This window comes from Callithrix jacchus, chromosome 4, assembly GCF_049354715.1.
Source record: "Callithrix jacchus isolate 240 chromosome 4, calJac240_pri, whole genome shotgun sequence".
NCBI lineage: Eukaryota > Metazoa > Chordata > Mammalia > Primates > Cebidae > Callithrix > Callithrix jacchus.
Genome location: NC_133505.1, coordinates 62,671,834 through 62,693,555, shown reverse-complemented (window position 1 = coordinate 62,693,555; position 21,722 = coordinate 62,671,834). Strand labels below are relative to the sequence as shown.

General features: G+C 35.8%; 1 protein-coding gene across 1 annotated transcript in view; it reads right to left on the bottom strand.

The window, feature by feature from the left end:
* Nucleotides 1-21,722, bottom strand: part of TINAG (tubulointerstitial nephritis antigen) — a 179,965-nt gene that overhangs the window by 47,000 nt on the left and 111,243 nt on the right. The window contains exon 11 of the mRNA XM_054254125.2: nt 11,223-11,281. Coding sequence (XP_054110100.1) covers nt 11,240-11,281 — 42 coding nt within the window. The 3' untranslated portion in view covers nt 11,223-11,239. The remainder of the gene's footprint in view (nt 1-11,222; nt 11,282-21,722) is intronic.

Below are 21,722 nucleotides of genomic sequence, written 5' to 3'. Positions count from 1 at the left end.
GAGCTAAAAGAACATGTTCCAACCCAGTGCAAAGAAACTAAGAACATTGAAAAAGGATTAGATGAAATGCTAACTAGAATAACCAGCTTAGAGAAGAACATAAACGACTTGATGGAGCTAAAAAACATAGCATGAGAACTTCACAAAGCATACACAAGTTTGAATAGCCAAATCAATCAGGCAGAAGAAAGGATATTAAAGATTGAAGATCAAATCAATGAAATAAAACAAGAAGACAAAATTAGAGAAAAAAGAGTGAAAAGAAATGAACAAAGCCTCCAAGAAATATGAGATTATGTGAAAAGACCTAATCCACACTTGACTGGTGTAGCTGAATGTGACGGGGAGAATGAATCCAAGCTGGAAAACACTCTTCAGGATATAATCTGGGAGAACTTCTCCAGCCTAGCAAGGAAGGCCAATATTCAAGTCCAGAAAATATAAAGAACACCACAAAGATGTTCCTCAAGAAGAGCAACCCTAAGACACAAAATCATCAGATTCACCAAGGCCAAAATGAAGGAAAAAATGCAAACAGTAGCCAGAGAGAAAGGCTAGGTCACCAAAAAGGGAAGCCCATCAGACTCACTGCAGGCCTCTCAGCAGAAACCCTACAAGCCAGAAGAGAGTAGGGGCCAATATTCAACATCCATAAAGAAAAGAACTTTCAACCTAGAATTTCATATCCAGCCAAACTAAGCTTCATAAGTGAAGGAGAAATAAAATCCTTTACAAACAAGCAATTGCTGAGAGATTTCTTCACCACCAGACCTGCCTTACAGGAGCTCCTGAAGGAAGCACTAAACATGGAAAGGAAGAACCAGTACCAGCCATGGCAAAAGCATACCAAATGGTAAAGACCAATGACACAATGAAGAAAGTGCATCAACTAATGGGCAAAACTACAGCCAGTAACAAAATGGCAGGATCAAATTCACACATAACAATATTAACATTAAATGTAAAGAGCCTAAATGCCCCAATCAAAAGAAACAGACTGGCAAACTGAATAAAAAGTCAAGATTCATCAGTGTGCTGTATTCAGGAGATCCATCTCCCATGCAAAGACACAGATAGACTCAAAATAAAGAGATGGAAGAAAATTTGCCAAGCAAATGGAGAGCAAAAAAAAGCAGGGGTTGCAGTCCTAGTCTCTGATAAAATGGACTTTAAACCAACAAAGATCAAAAGAGACAAAGAAGGGCATTACATAATGGCAAAAGGATCAATGGAACAAGAAGAGTAACTATCCTAAATATATATGCACCCAATACGGGAGCACCCAGATACATAAAGCAAGTTCTTAAGTTACAAAGAGACTTAGACTCTGCACAATAACAGTAGGAGACTTTAACACTCCACTGTAAATATTAGACAGATCAACGAGACAGAAAATCAACAAGGATATCCAGGACTTGAATGCAGATCTGGACCAAGTGGACCTAAAAGACATCTACAGAACTCTCCACCCCAAATCCAAAGAATATACATTCTTCTCAGCATCACATCACACTTATTCTAAAATTGACCATGTAATTGGAAATAAATCACTCCCCAGCAAATACAAAAAAACGAAAATCATAACAAATGGTCTCTCAGACCACAGTGCAATCAAATTAGAACTGAGGATTAAGAAACTTACTCAGAACTGCACGATGACATGGAAACTGAACAAATGGCTCCTGAATGACAACTAGATAAACAATGAAATGAAGGCAAAAATAATGATGTTATTTGAAACCAATGAGAACAAAGACAACATACCAAAATCTTTGGGATACATTTAAAGTGGTGTCTAGAGGGAAATGAATGGCAATAAATGCCCACATGGGAAGCAAGGAAAGATCTAAAATCAACACCCTATCATCAAAATTGAAAGAGCTAGAGGAGTAAGTTCAAAAAAACTCAAAAGCTAGCAGAAGATAAGAAATAACTAAGATCGGAGCAGTACTGAAGGAGATAGAGACACAAAAAATCCTGCAAAAAAAACCCAATAAATCCAGGAGCTGGTTTTTTGAAAAGATCAACAAAGTAGATAGACCACTAGCCAGATTAATAAAAAAGAAAGGAGGGAAAAATCAAATAGATGCAATAAAAAATGATAAAGGGGATATCACCACTGCTTCCACAGAAATACAAACTACCACTAGAGATTAATACAAACAAATCTATGTACATAAACCAGTAAATCTGGAAGAAATGGATAAATTCCTGCACACTCACACCCTCCCAAGAATTAACCAGGAAGAAGTTGAATCCCTGAAGAGATTAATAACAAGGTCTGAAGTTGAGGTAGCAATTGATAGCCTACTAAGCAAAAAAAAAGAGTCCAGGTCCAGACATGTTCATAGCTGAATTCCACCAGATGTACAAAGAGAACCTGGTACCATTTCTTCTGAAACAACTCCAAGCAATACAAAAAGAGGGAATCCTTCCTAACTCATTTAATGGGACTGACATCATCCTGATACCAAAACCTGGCAGAGACACAACTAAAAAAGAAAACTTTAGGCCAATATCCATGATGAACATCGATGCAAAAATCTTTAATAAAATACTGGCAAACTGACTGCAACAGCACATCAAGAAGCTTATCTATCATGAACAAGTAGGCTTCAACCCGGGGATGCAAGGCTATTTCAACATATGCAAATCTATAAATGTAATCTATCACATAAACAGAACCAAAGACAAAAACCACATGATCATCTCAATAGATGCAGAGAAGGCCTTCAACAAAATTCAACGTCTCTTTATGCTAAAAACTCTCAATAACCTAGGTACAGATGGAATGTATCTGAAAATAATCAAAGCTGTTTACAAGAAATCCACAGCCAATATCATACTGAATGGGCAAGAACTGGAAGCAGTCCCATTGAAAACTGGCACTAGACAGGGATGCCCTCTCTCATTATTCCTATTCAATATCGTATTGAAAGTTCTAGCCAGAGCAATCAGGCAAGAAAAAGAAATAAAGGATATTCAGATAGGAAAAGAGGAAGTCAAATTTTCTCTATTTGCAGACAATATGATTTTATATTTAGAAGACCCCATCTTCTCAGTCCAAAATCTCCGTTAGCTGACAAGTAACTTCAGCAAAGTCTCAGGATACAAAATCAATGTGCAGAAATCACAACCATTCCTATACACAAATAACAAGCAGAGAACCAAATCATGAGCAAACTCCCATTCATGATGGGAAAATAAAACACCTAGGAATATAACTAAAAGAAAATAAAACACCTAGGAATATAACTAACAAAGGATGTGAAGGGCCTCTTCAAGGAGAACTACAAACCACTGCTCAATGAAATAAGAGACGACACAAACAGATGGAAAAACATTCCATATTCATGGTTAGCAAGAATCAATATCGTGAAAATGGCCATACTGCCCAAAGTAATTTATAGATCCAATGCTATCCCCATCAAACTACCAATGACCTTCTTCACAGACCTAGAAAGAATCACCTTAAACATCATATGGAACCAAAAAGGAGCTTGCATAGCAAAGACAATCCTAAGCAAAAAGAACAAAGCTGGAGGCATCATGCTACCTGACTTCAAACTATACTACAAGGCTACAGTAAATAAAATAGCATGGTATTGGTACCAATACAGAGATATAGACCAATGGAACAGAACAGAGGTCTCAGAAGTAATGCCACACATCTACAACCATCTGATCTTTGACACACCTGACAAAAACAAGCAATGGGGAAAGGATACGCTGTTTAATAAATGGTGTTGGGAAAACTGGCTAGCCATGTGCAGAAAGCTGAAACTGGACCTCCTCCTTAGATGTCACACTAAAATTAACTCCAGATGTATTAAAGATTTAAACATAATACCTGACACCATAATAACCTTAGAAGAAAACCTAGGCAATACCATTCAGGACATAGGCATGGGCAAGGACTTCCTGACTAAAACACCAAAAGCAATGGCAACAGAAGCCAAAATAGACAAATTGGATCTAATTAAGCTTAAGAGTTTCTGCACAGCAAAAGATATGATCATTAGAGTGAATGGGCAACCAACAGAATGGGAAAAAATTTTTGTGATCTACCCATCTGACAAAAGGCTAATAACCAGAATCTACAAAGAACTTAAACAAAATTACAAGAAAAAAATAAACAGCCCCATCAAAAAGTGGGCAAAAGATATGAACAGACACTTTTCAAAAGAACACATACATGAAACCAACAAACATACAAAAAATGCTTGTCATCACTGGTCATTAGAGAAATGCAAAACAAAATCACATTGAGATACCACCTCACTCCAGTTAGAATGGCAATCATTAAAAAATCTGGAGACAAGAGATGCTGGAGAGGATGTGGAGAAATAGGAACACTTTTACACTGTTAGTTCGACCATTGTGGAAGACAGTGTGGCAATTCCTCGAGGATCTAGAAATAGAAATACCATTTGGAATAGCAATCCCATTAGTGGATATACACCCGAAGGACTATAAATCATTCTATTATAAAGACACATGCACTCGTATGTTTATTGTGGCACTGCTTACAATAGCAAAGACCTGGTACCAACCCAAATGCCCATCAGTGATAGACTGGACAAAAAGAAAATGGCACATATACACCATGGAATACTTTGCAGCCATAAAAAAGGATGAGTTCCTGTCCTCTGTAGGGACATGGATGAATCTGGAAACCATCATTCTCAGCAAACTGACACAGTAACAGAAAACCAAACACTGCATGTTCTCACTCATAGGTGGGTGTTGAACAATAAAAACAGGTGGACACAGGGAGGGGAACATCATGCACTGGGGTGTGTTGTGGGGTGGGGGACTTGGGGAGGGACAGCAGGTATTGGGGAGGTTGGGGAGGGTTAACATTGGGAGAAATCTCTGATGTAGGTGATGCGGGGAAGGAGGCAGCAAACCACCATGGCATGTGTGTACCTTTGCAACAATCCTGCAAGATCTGCCCATGTACCCCAAAACTTAAAGAACAATTAAAAAAAAAAAGATCTCAAATATATAGCCCAATTCTAAACCTTACAGAACTAGAAGAAAATAAACTAAGCTCAAAGTTAGGAGGAAGAAAATATAAAGATTAGAACAGAAATTAATATTTTAGTCAAGCAAATTGAATAACCTCTATAGATCTACTATACAACATTGTATCTATAGTTAACAATAATGTATTATACACTTGAAAATTTGCTAAGAAAGTAGATTTTATGCTATGTGTTCATATCACAGCAATGAAACAAGTGAAGCAAAGCAACTGGGATATAGAAACTAAAAATATTACAATGATAAAAGAATATGTCACCAACAACTTTGTACCAATAAAATTGAATAATAATTTAGTTAAAACCAATAAATCATTTCAAAGACACAAATTTCCAAAACTGATACAAAAAAATATAATATCTGAATTGCCCTACATCATTGAAAAATTGACTTATAATCCAGCTTCTTCTCAAAAGAAAACAATGCCTAGATGGTCTCATTATTAATTCTACCAAAAAATCTCAGAAAGTTATAACAACTAACAAACTCTCAGAAAATAGAGAAGGAAGGAATGCTTCTCAATTTATTTTATGTATCCAGTATTACCCTGATATCAAAAACATACAAAATCACTACAATATATCACATATCTTCTTAATACTTATTACTATTATGCCCTTTTTAATAATAAAGGAAACTATGACTTAGAGTAACTTGCCCAAGGTCACACAGCTAGTATCTGGCAAAGTTGGGGCTAAAACTCAAACAGTCCACGCTATTACCAAACTCTTCAGCTACTAAACAACTGCCCATATTCTATCAGGTTTGATTTCTAATTCCTATCAGATTCCAGATTTGATATCCTATAAAATTACTATTTCTAAAACTATCTAGCATCTTGATACGCTTTACAGGATAATTGTTTTTATTAGGTATATAAGTGATAGGAATTCCTTAAACATATTTTATTTCAGCTGTAAATACTAGCATGTCTTATTTTAGTTATAAGTTTTTAAAGAAATTAAAGGATTACAACATTTTTAAGAGCAAAACTTTGTCTTTTTCTCCAAACTCTTAACCAATTCTTGGCAAGAATAATAGAAACTAGAGTTGGAGAAAAACTTAAAGAGCAATTAGCTCAACTACTCCATTCAATAATTCCTTCTGGCCATCTGGCTACTACATTTACAGTTGGTAGTTTTGTTTTATTACTATTGATTTTGATATTTTAATACAAAGTCAAAATTTCAATCAAAAAGTAAAGATTATCTGAAGTGTAAGACTTATCCTATGTCCTCAATATGTCAACATAAATCTTACCACATCACCTACACACATGAATAATGAGGATGTGGAAAAAAAATACCTTTGTAAAACAAATGCAATTCATAATGTGTTTCTAAGCATATTATGTTATTTGACACCTAACTTTGTGAGCTTGGTATCTGTTTGCTTCAACAACAAAAAAAAAAAACAGAGACTTGACAAAGATCATTTTCCTTCTTAGGAAGTACAGCACAACTCGGTTCTTTTTGAATTTAAAATTTTTATTAAATTTTTTTATACAGCTGTGTATGCTTACTGTCTTTTTAATTTGATGCAAAAATTTCTCAAGATTGTTTTTTTCCAGTAAGATAAATATATCTAGATATAGATGTAGAGGGCTTGTAATTTACATTTCAAACACTGAACATGAAGTAAAGCCTCAGGAAAGGAACATGGTCATGTAACTGACACTTTCTCCTCAGAACCCATGGCAGAGACAGATATGACAAAAGTCTCAGCACTCAGGGAAAGGGTAAATTTCTGTTCACTGCCCTAATACCTACAAAATGTCTGATGGAATATAACGCCTGGTTCACTGCTCTATTTCTGACATTTCGAGACAGCTTTTCAGCTTGAGTTTTGAGTAGTAGGTTACTTTCTAACAGCCGTGAGCTCTGAAGCTACAGAAGTAAGAATTTTTCAGTGTTTGTAAAGACACTAACACACATTAAGAAGACACATCATAGCAGAGGCCTTTCTCTATAGGAGGGCTACAAAATGGAAATACCTGTCATATTTAAGGTATACAGAGAAAATATTATTAGTTTTTTCTACTTAAAGTTAATAACTTGTACAACAAAGTCCTGAATGTATTTCAAAACTATCTTTTAAAAGATGATTGATGATTTAACAAAATCTGTCCATTATAACTGAGTGTTTTGAACCCAGTCCATCAGTTGTTTTCTAATATCCCTGGGAGTGAGTTGGAAGAACCCACCTAGTTGTAACGGAATCTGTGAGCCTACCATCTCAGAAATAGCCAACCGAGCAAAAGGAGGCTTTCTTTGAAAAATACAGTCTATTCCAGACACATGATTTGATTTATTCATTTAAATTAAATACTATTAAATGTATTTAATAACCATTTATGTATTATTTAATTCTTAAAATAACCTTATAATTTATTCATTTACATAATATTTTTAGGTCGATTATATTGCACAGACTGTAAAAGAGTCAAAGATGTATTGGGTGTTCTCCTGGCTTCAAAAGAATTTCAAAAAGAGTAAGAGATTTGTCAGTATATATATTAATTACCATACAATAGGATAAAATTAGAGGCGGTGAACAGTAGAAGTAGAGATTTCTTGCACCACAGTCATCAGGGAGGTCTTGCTGAGGGAAGTGACCTACAAACCGAGTCTTGCAAGATGAGCAGATTTTACTAGTAAAAATAAGTGAATTGGGAGAACAGCATTTTTAAAATATGACCTCAACTACCTGGGAGAACAGGCATTTTTGGAGAAGGATCATCATAATATTGCCTGGACAGGTCTTAAGGAGGTAATAAATTTATTCCAACATATGTGATGATAAAATTGTTTGTTAGCATTCTGGGTGTGTTCACATGTAATGATGTATTAAAATGTATGATTAACCTTAAAAAATAATAATTTTGTGGTAAGTTTTACTAATTTAAACATGCTGACCCAAATTTTGCTAGCAGGGAAACTAAATGTGTTTAAAAAATGCAATTATAATTTTAATTATAAAGTTTTACTAAAATACAATATGGATCAGTATTGATGCTTTATGAATATGCAATCAGATGTGTCAAACCTCTATCTTTCTACTAGACTCACATTCCTGACAGACATATAAAGTATTTCAAACTGTGAAAGCTTTCAATTTCCTTATAAATGTGATCAAAGTAGAAGCATTTCAATGAAAGCATCAACTTTATCAATAACAAATTAAGATGAATCACAATACATTGGGTCTTCAGACTATATAACTCAAATATTTATCTAGATTATCAAGAATCAACTATTGCAGCCTATTTGTATAGTGAAAACAAATATTCACATACACTTCGACATTAAAGGAAAATAAAAAAGTATCAGGCACAATTAGGCCTAATGTGGAACATGAGCTAGTTTAGGTCTGAACTCTCTCCACAATTCTCTTAGTACCTTCTGATGCTGGAGCGTGCCTGTCCTCACTCACTGCTGGGATGCAGCACTGATCCCATGCAGACAAGCCCTGGCTCCAGGTCCCTCAATTTTCATCAGGTTAATGAATCTAGGCTCCTACCTCAAGACTCAACATTCCCCACTTCCTACACTTTCTCTTTTTCCCTACAAGGAGAAAATGGATAATGAGAATTGTTATGCAGCCTTCACTCTCCTAATGAGTTATTCACCCCATCTCAAAAAAAAATTAGAAAATTGAATAAACTAAATGCTTTTGTCCATGAGTTCAACCTTTTGTGCACTGGACGCCTTTGGTGTTCTAGTGAAGATCATGGACCTCTTCTCAGGATGAGGTTTTAAATGCATATAATATAATTTTGAGGGTGACAAAGAAGCTAGTTATATTGAAATTCTATTATTGAAATAAAAATATATGTTTGTTCATTAACATATTAAATGACATATCTAGTGAGAGATCTAATAATGCCATATTTTCAAAGTAGCAATGAGCACTAATGATATTTTAACGTACTGCAATAACTTTAATGAGCTATCAGGATATGTATACTTCTTTGGGTGACAAAGTCACAAGCATTGCTTAATTTTAAACAAGTTTGGTTTTATATTCAAAATTAATGAAGTGGCTAAATTTGAGGTAGACGTTAGTGAAAATGAAGATGCAATTTGTTCCCCTTATTTAAGTTCCTGGACTCCATTAATTATCTTTATGCAGTCAGGCAAGAGCCCTCATTTGCATATTTGCATGATATAAAAATTAAAAATTTGTACATCACAACTGCTGGGAATGAGCAAAATGCCTCTTAAAAAAAGGCATTTTATAATCAGCATTTAATCCAACATATACAAGTTACCTTGTCCCACACTCTAAAAATGTTGCTTAAATTTTCAGCCCACCTTCCTGTGAAGTACAAATGATCTTCTTGCAGAACTATAAAGGGCCTGTCACCTTGTCACCTAGCAGTTGTTCCTTCTCTAGCTTCTCCTGGTGAAGCTGGCTCCTGGGACTAGGAGTCCACCAGGACTTCTAGAATCTCATTCTGATATAGACCACACCTACCTTTACAACTGTCTCAGCTATGGTCTAAAGGACATTACTTACTTTTGTGCTCCTGGATACAGTACCTTATTAATATCTCTCCTTTGGCACATACCATCTATAATATGTATTTGTCATTTAAGATCAGCTTGTACTCTACAATGTAAATAAAGTTGATATGTCTTTCATTCCACATTCAGTGTGTATTCTAATAATCCCACCACAGACACTCCTGTGTGTTTTCCCAGGGCCTAAGCTCTCGTGGCTACTTCTGCCGAATTTCTGTTTTAGGTGAACTTTTAGCTCCATATGCATCCCACGCTCTTTCCTTCCTTTCAGTGCTGACTTCAGTGAGCAATTTGCTTACTTTTTTGTGATTCTGTTCTTTTGTCTACTCTTCCCAAAAAGGGATATCAATTGCATTCAGAGCACTTTATAGGCACACTGACTGATGCTTTAGGGCAATAAAGGAGTTCCATGGGTACGTATTGCATAACCCCCACTTCTTAGCAGTCTTCTCCTCATACCTCTGTTTTCCCAGGCCTTAACACCCTCGGACTCTGCTAGAAAACTCAATTCCTTTCCATGTTTTAAGGCTGAGGAATTTAGTTCTTCATCAACTAATGGGTGCAGGGTTCACTTTTGCAGAGGCAAAGACTCATGAATGACTGCTCTAGTAAAGGACCCATTTTTTCTTTTATCAGCAAAGAATGACTAGCAGATACATTTCTGTAGCTCTTTCTTCCATCAGCTTCTGGATGAGAAACAAAGCAACAGGTAGATATGGGTTTTTGCTGACATAAATCCTGCTACTCATCTCAGAAGGCAGAAAGTGGTAGGGTAAGTTTTGGTTTTAAATAAAATATTTCTCTGTAGTGCTTGCATGACAGTTACTTGATGGGCCATCTCTGGCGATACAGTCTCAGCTCCTTGAGGACAGTTGGGGACTTTGCAACACATAAGTTCCTCTCCGCATAGAAAAATACTTTGCACATAATATTTCAAGGGGAAAATGAAGGAAAGGGCAAATGGATAAAGAACGAGAGAAGATTTTGCAGTATTGCATGTTCTGTACATGCATGTTTGATTCATGTGATCTGAGTCAGAACTAGTTTGTGAGATGGTCAAAGTCCAAGTGAATTACCAGCCAGTAATGTCTGGATGAGCTCTTCAGTGTTAACACCTCCTAAGTTAATATACTTCAATGGTAAATATGTGTAGAAAGCTATTAGGAGAAATAACAAAGAGGTATAATCATACTAAGCCCTCATAAGACAAAAGATCTAGAGTTCCCTGCTTTCTGATATAGTATATCAAAGTGATTAGACACATCAGATTTAAAATAAGGCAAACCCAGGTGCAAATCCTAGCCCGTCACATACAGGTCACATCAAGTGTGCTAAGTTACTTAGCCTCATGTTTCTCATCAGTAAAATAGTTACTATTAAGGGAGACATGTTGTGAGAATTAATAGAAAGGTAGAGTACATCTCAAGTCCCTTACCTTACTTAACATAGTGCTGGCTACATTACCAAAACATATAATAACCTTCTTATACTACTTGCCATGGCAATTGTTATTAAAACTAAATAATAATAACCAAATTACTTGAAGATGAGAAATGTGCTGGGCACTAATCTAAAATTTTCTTCCACGTCAACTTGGAGAACTTGTTAAGCCTCCTGATAATCTTTGAAGTCAAATGAAATTTTGTAACTTACGCTCTTCCCAGTTCTTCTCAGCTGTGTTCAAGAGGTAAAATCAAAGCCATCTGAAACATCTGTATTTCAATAAAATCGAAAGAAAAAAAGCCCATTATGTAATTAGCAAAAAAATTAAAAGTCAGATTAATGCAATCCATAGCACATGTATACAGATTTTATTCTAAATTATGAAAGGGAGCTGATTGTACCACTCATTATCTTTTTTATGCCTACCTTGGGAAAAATGTATAAATTATTTCAATTAATCACCTGTCTTAAAATTATATCAGAAAAATATTGAAACTTTTTCAAGACTATTAAATGAAAAAATTACTTAATTCAGTGAGTGGATGCTGCTTTGATGAGGTACTGTCCAAAACCTATCACTGACTTCAACATTGCTGTGTGAATTTTAACTGGGACTCAGCCGTCTCTTCTATTTCAGAGTTAGTGAATGCGAAAACTGTAATGATTAATAATATTTGCGGCCCTGATTGAGATTTCTTTGGTTTACAGGGAGCTAACTGTGTCCACTTTGTTCTTTTGTGCTGAAGGCCTTTTCAACAACTGTGTGGACTTTTTAGCTCCATATAAATCCTGAATCCTGTGAGAAACAGAACTTGATCAAAGGGCAAACAGAAGCCCATGCTGTTCTCTCTCCTCACATTGATGGCTAATCGATGTCCATTTACTTGTGTTCTCTAATGCACGGTGTCCACCTAGTTGCATAAAATGAAGGATATTTTGTATGTATGTTAATAACATTTACTGAACTCCTTCTGGTTTCTGAAAGTCAGAAAGGCAATCTTTAAACACAGAAAGTGAAAAAATTTCTAATTTCTAATAAATAAAATCTTTTTCATATCAGGAACACATAAAATGCCTATATGCCTAAATAAATACAGTTTAAGTGTGTCAATTCCCCAGGAAATCTCAGAGTTGAAGTGTAGAATATATGAAAGATAGGAAAGGAACTACATTGGATGGTAAATGAAAACCTCTGCAGGCAGACAGCTGTTCCTTGTTCATAGTATATCTGAAGGGAGAGACAGCTATACATTTTCCCCACAGAAACAAGGTTGAAATTTTTTCCTAGTGCAATAAGCATCTCTACATCCAATAAATACCTGTTTGAAGAGGAAAGTAAAATACAGAGATCCAGAACAGGATCTGAGAGATAGATGATAGAGAATGTGGGAAGATGTTTGCCTATCTCCTAAAATTGAAGAAATTAGTTATTAGTCAAGGCACAGGACAGATAAGAAATAAAATTTTAAAGATATGAGAAGTAATGTGAGTTTATCTATCTGTTCACCTGCTCTTCCATTGAATATTTACCTTAGTGTGAACAAACAGGAAATGGCAAGTGGGAATAGGCAATGCTGTGTATGGCCTGAACATTAACATGGGTAATCTTAGTAACCAAATAGAGTTGCATTTGATAATATATAACATATTTATGAAGGATACATAATGATACTATGGTATACAACTATACAGAAATATTTTTATGAGAACCCAGATTAATTTCACCTGTGCCATGAATATTTGCTAAAATTAAATCTGCATTGGTTGTTGAAAGAGTTCCTATCCATGCATACCTACATGGCCTGTCCAAAAATGATGTATTTAAATATCAAAACAAGGTCCTTAGGGGCTAAGGAGTGATGAGAATTAGTACATTTTGAGGACCAACTCAGAGTTTTTTGAAAAAGGCTCAATTTCAAAGATTTAATTTGTAGTCTCCTTAGGTATGTCTATTTGACTTGGCAAAATGTAGTAGAATGCAGCATAGACACAGAATCTGGGGGATTAGATAGAGGTGAGAAGAGTCAAATAGTTTATTGTTCTGTTAATTTATCTTTCTGCCACGTTCTTCATTTGTCAGTCCTTCTCCATTCTATTTCTCAATCTGTAGAATTCCAACTTCTTTATCAATGCCTAGTCTGCATGTCTTCTCCATAGTGAGACTGTCCTTGACAATTCCCTTCCACCCTAAATGATAATCATTTTTTCCTTTGTGGAGCCAAATAATTTGTTCTGAACACTTATTTAGGTAATTATTTTCCCATCTTCACTTTCACTGAGTCTTTGTATACTCAATATTTAGAGTTCTCACTCAATCAATGTTTGCTAAATAGGCTGGATAAAAATCAGTGGAAGGACAGATGAGCCCCAGAAAATTTGAGCCATTCTCCATCACCATATTTCTTTTCACTCTCACTCAGTTCCCTTTTCTTTACTCTTATTCCTTTCTTTTCTTCCTTCTTTTTTCATCCTTATTACTTGTCATTTTCTTCTCTATTTTATTCTGCTTTTTATTGGAGTTTTTCATTTTTTATGATATATTAGAAACCTTCAATATTTGGATATTGTAACAGAGTTTTCTCTTCTCTTTCTTCTTAAATTTTTTAATAACATAGAAAGCAAATGTTTAATATTTTTCTCTATTCCCACATTTCCTGACCAGCCCCAGAATCCCAGACTTACACGAAAGTGTAACTCAGGTTTTCAATTTTCTGTTAAGTATAACTACTTTTTTATATTTATTCATAAGTGACCATCAGTAGAAAACAGATTTCTTATCGTTGGTGTGTAAGAATACCTATTTCTGAGATCTATGTATACTTTTTTTTTTTGAGACTGAGTCTCACTCACTCTGTCACCCAGGATAGAGTGCAGTGTGACCTTGGCCCACTGCAACCTCTGCCTCCCAGGTTCAAGTGATTCTCCTGCTCAGCCTCCTGAGTAGCTTGGACCACAGGTATACATCACCATACCTGGCTAATTTTTGTATTTTTAGTAGAGTTAGGGTATCACCATGTTCTCCAGGCTGTTCTTGAACTCCTGACCTTGGGTAGTCCATGCATCTCAGCTTCCCAAAGCACTGGTTTTATAGGCATGATCTACCTTCCCAAGCTGGATTTACATATACCCTCAATTAATTCTGAGGAATTATCATTTCTTGGAGATGAATTGTATCCCTAAACAGAAATTACCTAGAGCCATGTATAATTCTGAAGATTTTAGTCCTTAGGGAAAAAGAATAAATAAATAAATAAATGGAAGATTGTTGGCTGGCATGTTTATATTAGCTCAAGATTTCAAAATTGAAATCAAATAAAAGCATTCAAAAAACTCTCCAGCATTTTTTCTCATAGACTAAATGATTTTGCTCTAATCAGTTCTTACTTTCAAGTGCACCTCAAAATAATGTTTATTTTTTTCCATTAGAAATAGATTATATTCCTCTGCTTTATAAAAGTTATTTACTTTTCAAAACACAATATGGGGTATTGGCCTGCAGTTTTCTTCTTGAACCATACACTTACTTGTTTTTGAGAAAGAGACTTTTGTTTTATGGAGGACACATTGCTCGAACACAAGGATAAGTCATATTTCATTGCAACACCAAATATTTTGTAAGATATTTTTATCACAGTGTTCCAATGAGATAGAAAAATGAGTTATCTTCCTTATTTTATAGAAGAACACACCAACTCCCAGGGAATAAAGCATGTAGTAGGCAATAGGACATAGAACTTCATAATTCCTAAACAAACAGTTTATGATATCTCATTTTTTAACTCTTAAAAGCAATGTTAAACATATATCACTATAATACTATGTTTTTTCCTTCATCATGGTCCTTTTTTATCCATACCTGTGATAAAATAAGCATTAAGAGATATTGCAACAGTCCAATAGAAGAAGAAAGAAAAATACACAGTATATTTCTTCCTGATAGAGGAAAGTTTCTTCTGGTACGACACACTGAAAAACGTGAGTCACCTTGGTATCCCTGCTGATGTTCAATCCAATTAATCTCAACATATTCACTTACAGAGCATCGGAGAAGGTAAAAATTAATTCCAATACAGTTACATCTACAACTACGTTTTAGAATGCCTTACTTCTTTGTATTGTTCAGGGTCCTTAGTTTCTGGACCCTTAGCTACTTTAAGCAGAAAAGAATTGATTAAGCCATATTAAATGCTCACAGAATCACTGAGCTTCAAACTCCATTGCCAGAAGCATTTCTTACCACAGAACTGGCCTGAAAAGGAGTCTCCTGACTCTAATGGCATCAGAACAACTTTGGCTCTGCCACAGCTGAGATTCCTAATTCAAGAAGCTGTCCCATTACCACTACCAGCCCCAGAAACACCACACTGAACTGGTTTGAATAGGAATTTGTCACTGCTGTCAGCCATGCAAACAAGAGTCTCTGATTCTACCCAACCCAGCCAAGTACATTTTCCATGTTGAACCTGTTTGTTCACATAGATAAATTACAAATCAAAGTTCAAGGAGGTTGCATCTCACTGAAGGAACCTCGAGCATCTGTCTTGGAAGGGAAGTTGTGAAATACAGTTTTATTAATTCTACCTTATTGAACGAATGCAGCATTCAATAACGTAGGTCCACATACAGAGAGTTCTCAAAATGTAAAGTGAACTTTCAAAATGTCTTGGACATCTATGAATGACATATGATTACTACAACTTTGCAAAACATTATGCTTATTTGTAGACATCTATGGAACAAGTCAGGAGAAAAAAATAAATCCTAACCATCCTCTATGTTTTTTTGCATGTAGAGATCCTTTAGCTTGTTGATTTTTAGGTACTTCCCTGAAAAGAAGTTCTCAGGTAAGCTTTATTTTTGAATGATAAAGTTAAAAGTGTTTATATATTTTAGTTATAGTTGTTTGAAAAGGTAATCAAGGTAGATTCTGAAATTATGTTCTTCAAAGAGTTAAAAAGTATCATGGGAATTAGCTGAAATACATCTGTTTGACAGTGACAAGATTAATGAAGCCTGCTGCTCTCTGTGCTTTCAGAGTTGAACTTTTGTTAGTCTTAAGGTATAATTATAAACATTATTTGTCTTCTTTTAATTTAGGCTTTCTAGCTTTTGGGATTTTTAATGATACAATTTTTTCAAGGGATGCTATTGCCAGGTAGCTTTGATAGCTTTAAGTTTTAGGAGATATTCTTCATCAATAAAGACATTCTTTTGCCTAGGCTAATTAATCTAATCTATAATCTATTTCCTTTTCTACATATTTTGTTTGAGTTACATAAAGTTAAATAACCAGGTGAAGGAAAGAATGTTATCATCCAGATATTGTTAACCATAGGATCACTCTAGCAAAACCACTACAAACTCTGTTTATATAAAATTACAAAACTATATACTAGCAAAATATTGAGCAAAAGAGTACATTTCCCAGCTTGCCCAGTTGTATATTTGTAGTCTAGTTTTGCCTTTATAATTAGATGAATAACCTTGAACAAGTCATTTAACCTTTATTTGTTGTAATATTCCACAGTGGTAAAAGGTGATGCTAATAATACATGACTCTTGTTTCCCAAGAATGTTAGTAATACATAAGTGGTAGCATCTGTACCTGTGTTTCTTTCAAGAAAGTTATGCAATAAATATTAAAACATGGTCACTTTTGAGTTGGAGAAGGTCTACTGTGCTTTAGTCAATACTGCACACTTTTTCTCTTTATTAGGTATCAACACTGTCTTTGAGGATAGTTTCTACTCTTGCTTTACCCATATGACTCTAAAGGGGTTTCTAGACACAGCATGTCATTCTCCTATTCATAGTTGTGAGCATATGATTTGGGCCAACACTGTTACCATTTTCTACTTTTTTGAATGTAGTCGTTCATTCAAAAGTGTGAACATGATAGAAGCCACACCAATAAGATTCCCACGCTGAAACTGTTGCATGCTGAAAGAAGAGACACTCATTCTTTTCTCTAGGGCAATGTTTCTCAAATTTTAGAATCCTTCAGAATCACCTGGAAGGTATATTAAGACAAAGTCTTTGAGTGAGGTGCCCCAGATCTAGAGTTTCAGAGTAGATTGATGTGATCCTGGATACACATTTCTAATAAGTTTCTAGGTCGCTGTTGCTGCTAGTTCCAAGGACCACACTTTGAGAATCACTCCTCTGTGATCACTGAGTTAGAAGGCTGAAAGCCTAAAGCCATGAGTGACTAACTCCCCTGCAATATGTGTAAAGCCTACTTATTATTATTTTCATCATCATCATTTTCATTATTTATGGTCTGTAATGAGGTCAAAGATCAAAGAGTGGCAGAGAAAGAGAGCAATACAGAAAAGAGATAGAGAGAGTGTGGTGATGTCACCATTTAGGCTCTCCATTCAATTAACCCAGGCACAGGCCTAGCTCCACCTCTATTTTTCCCACTTATATGAATCAATCACTGTCCTATCTAGCTTACCCTATTGGAGATAGCTTTCTGTTTTTTTTTTTTTTTTTTTTTTGAGAAAAAAATTTACTTTTAACGAGTTTCCAAAAGAAAAGGGAAATTTAATTTCATAACAGTATCATTTAATGATCCAAATTTTATTTAAGAAAGGTCCCAGAAATAATGTATGGCACTTGGCCCATTTTATTCTTCAGGAAGATGATATTCAGGCATATCTACCTATCTATCTATCTACCTACCTACCTACTTATCTATCCATCTATCTATCTAAAATATTATTTAATATAAATATAAAATACTGTTTTATATATAAAACAATATATAGTTATAACAGTATTTTATATTTATATAAAACAATATTATACGTATATTCAATATATTGTACCAAAATCGTTTGTCATTTTACAAATAAGTTCACCATTTTCATGTGTCACATCTAGAATATATTAGACAGTAAAGAGTATCAGTTCACTGGTGATTGGTTTCTTAAGAAATACTCATAATTATATTGAATTACCATTAAAGCTGGTATTTTAATGGCAGCACAGATTTTTCTATGCCCATCTCTCTCAACTGAGTTTTGAAATAGCTCATTAACAGAGTTTAAATTATAATAACATAGAGACAGCATAATATCTCACTTACTTATAAACATACTGCCAGCACTCTTGCTTGGGAAATACCCATACTGGGTAGAATCTGTCATTTTTGTATTTGCACTATTTATTTTACTATTGAGTGACTCCTGCACAGAATCTATTCAGAGGTTTAAATTCATTTCCAGAAAACAAAGTAGGAAGACATTAGACAGTAATGCTGAGAAGGTGCAGGAAAATTCTGATGATCCTGATAGGTAATTAACACAATAAGTAATGCCTTCTTTGCATGAGCTCTCAATTCCCCCCCAGAGCCAAAATCAAAGTCTTTTCATCTTCTATTTTGCTCCCATTTCTAAGGATCCTTTCTTTACACTTCAGTGAAAAGTCCTTCATTTCTCATTAATGTTTTAAGTACAAAGCTAGTTCTGGTGATGATATAATATTTCCCAAGTCTAAATTAGGTTTCATACAGAGCATTACAAAGTCAAAAGGCAGAGCTCATGCTGTTTTTACTTAGTGTTTATATAAATGAAGAAGCATGGTGTTTCAGAAGTTTGCTTTTTTTCTTCTTTTCTCTTTTAAAATCAAACTTTTGTAGTTGATTTAGCATTTGTTAGACCAAAAATAGCATAAGTGGTTAGTATTTTTATTTCTATCATTAGATATTTTATTGTTGTACAGATGTCAAAAAAATACATACAATTTCATCAACATGAAGTGTTTGTATATGTAGTCAAGGAATGGACCATCTAAATTTTAGTAAGATTGTCTGTGTATTTATTTGCATCATATTAGTCTTAAATTCCTGGTATATTAAAACCCATTTTTTTTCTTGGTATCTTTAGTAATTATAATCATTTTATTCTACAGACATTACTGATACTAAACTGACCAAACCCTGGGAGCTCACCAAAACCTTGCAGCAGCTCATTTATCTTGTCTGTGCTTAAAAATATTGGTTCCTCAATCCAGCAGATCCAAGATGGCAGGAGCAACTCCGGAGTGCAGTTCCCAGCAAGAACAATGCGGAGGGTGAGTGTTCACTCAATTTCAAAACAAGTTTTCACTGCTCACAGACCAGGAGATTCCCAGGCCAAAAAGTGCAACAAGTTTTCAGCACAGCTAGTGCTGTAGGTTGGCGCACGGAAAGTCACTCAAATCTGGGAGGCCATTTCAACTGGCGCCTGGAATGCCTGGGAGACAGAGCCACCCATTCAACTGAAAGGAAGAGGGCTGAGACAGGGAGCCAGGTGATCTGGCTTGGTGGGTACCAACCCCACAAAACAATCTGAAATGCTCTGGATTGAAAGTTTCATAGCAAGCGGAGCTGGACCCAGGACTGTCCAGCTCAGTGAGGGGAAGGGCATCTGCCATAACCAAGGCAGTCCGCCAATACTGAGACAGTTTACACAGCAGCTGGGTAGAACCTGTGGCAGTTCAACAATGCTTCTACTGGCAGACCATGACTAGACTACTCCATGCCAAGCAGAGCATCTATGAAAAAAGGCAGCAGCATGACAGGAACTTACAAATAAAGCCAGCTTTCCTAGGACAGAGCACCTGGGAAAAGAGGTGGTTATGAGTTCTGCTGCAGCAGACTTAAAGGTACCTGCCCAGCAGCTCTGGACAGAAAATGGAGCTCCCAGCACAGCACTTGAGCTCCTATGAGGGACAGACTGTCTCCTTAAGCAGCTTCCCAAACCCCATATACCCAAAGAGACACCTCATAAAGGAAAGCTCAGGCCAACATCTGGCAGATACCCTTCTGGCACTAAGATAACAGAAGAAGAAACTGGCAGCAACCCTTACTGTTCTGCAGCCCCTGAGGGTGATACTCAGGCAAGCAGGGTCTGGAGTAGACCTCCAGCAGTCCTGCAGCAGAGGGGCCTGACTGTTAGAAGGAAAACTAAGAAATAGAAAAAAATAGCATCAACATCAACAAAAAGGATGTCCACTCAGAGACCCCATCTGAAAGTCACCAACTACAAAGACCACAGGTAGATAAAGCCATGAAGATGGGAAGAATCCAGTGTAAAAAGGATGAAAACACCAAACACCAGAATGCCTCTCCTCCTGCAAGGGATCATAACTCCTCACCAGCTAGGGATCAAAGATGGATGGAGAATGAGTCTGATGAATTGACAGAAACAGGCATCAAAAGGTGGGTAATAACAAACTTGTCAGAGCTAAAAGAACATGTGCTAACCCAAAGCAAAGAAACTAAGAACCTAGAAAAAAGGTTAGATGAGACGCTAACTAAAATAAACAGCTTAGAGAAGAATACAAACGACTTGATGGAGCTGAAAAACACAGCACAAGAACTTTGTGAAACATACACAAGTTTCAATAACTGCATTGACTAAGCAGAAGAAAGGATATCAGAGATTGAAGATCAACTCAATGAAATAAAATGAGAAGGCAAGAACAGAGAAAAAAGAGTGAAAAGAATTTAACAAAGCCTCCAAGAAATATGAGATTATGTGAAAAGACCTCATCTACGTTTAATAGGTGTACCTGAATGTGATGGAGAGAATGAATCCAAGCTGGAAAACACTCTTCAGGATAATATCAAGGAGAATTTCCCCAACCTAGCAAGGCAGGCCATCATACAAGTCCAGGAAATACAGAGACCACCACAAAGATATTCCTCAAGAAGAGCAACCCCAAGGCACATAATAGTCAGATTCACCAGGGTTGAAATGAAGGAAAAAATCCTAAGGACAGCCAGAGAGAAAAGTTGGGTTACCCACAAAGGGAAGTCCATCAGACTCACAGCAGATATCTCAGCAGAAACCCTACAAGCCAGAAGAGAGTGGGGACCAATATTCAACATCCTTAAAGAAAAGAACCTTCAACCTAGAATTTCATATCCAGCCAAACTAAGCATTATAAGCAAAGGAGAAATAAAATTATTTAAGAACAAGCAATTGCTGAGAGATTTCATCACCATCAGGACTGCCTCACAAGAGCTCCTGAAAGAAGCACTAAATATAAAAGGAACAACCAGTACCAACCACTCCAAAAACATACCAAATAGTAAAGACCATCAACCCAATGAAGAAAATGCATCAACTAATGGGCAAAACATCCAGCTAGTAAAATGATGGCAGGATCAAATTTACATATAACAATGTTAACCTTAAATGTAAATGGACTAAATGCACCAATCAAAAGACATAGACTGGCAAATTGGATAAAAGATCAAAACCCATCGGTGTGCTGTATTCAGGAAAACCATCTCACGTTCAAGGACACACATAGGCTCAAAATAAGGGGATAGAGGAAGATTTACCAAGCAAATGGAGAGCAAAAAAAAAGCAGGAGTTGCAATCCTAGTCTCTGATAAAATGGAATTTAAACCAACAAAGATCAAAATAGACAAAGAAGGGCATTACATAATGTAAAAGGATCAATGCATCAAAGAGCTAACGATCCTAAATATATATACACACCCAGTAGAGGAGCACCTAGGTGCATAAAACAAGTTCTTAACGACCTACAAAGAGACTTAGACTCCAACACAATAATAGTGGGAGACTTTAACATTCCACTGTCAATATTAGATAGATCAATAATACAGAAAATTAACAAGGATATCCAGGACTTGAACTGAGAACTGGACCAAGCAGACCTAAAAGATATCTACAGAAATTTCCACCCCAAATC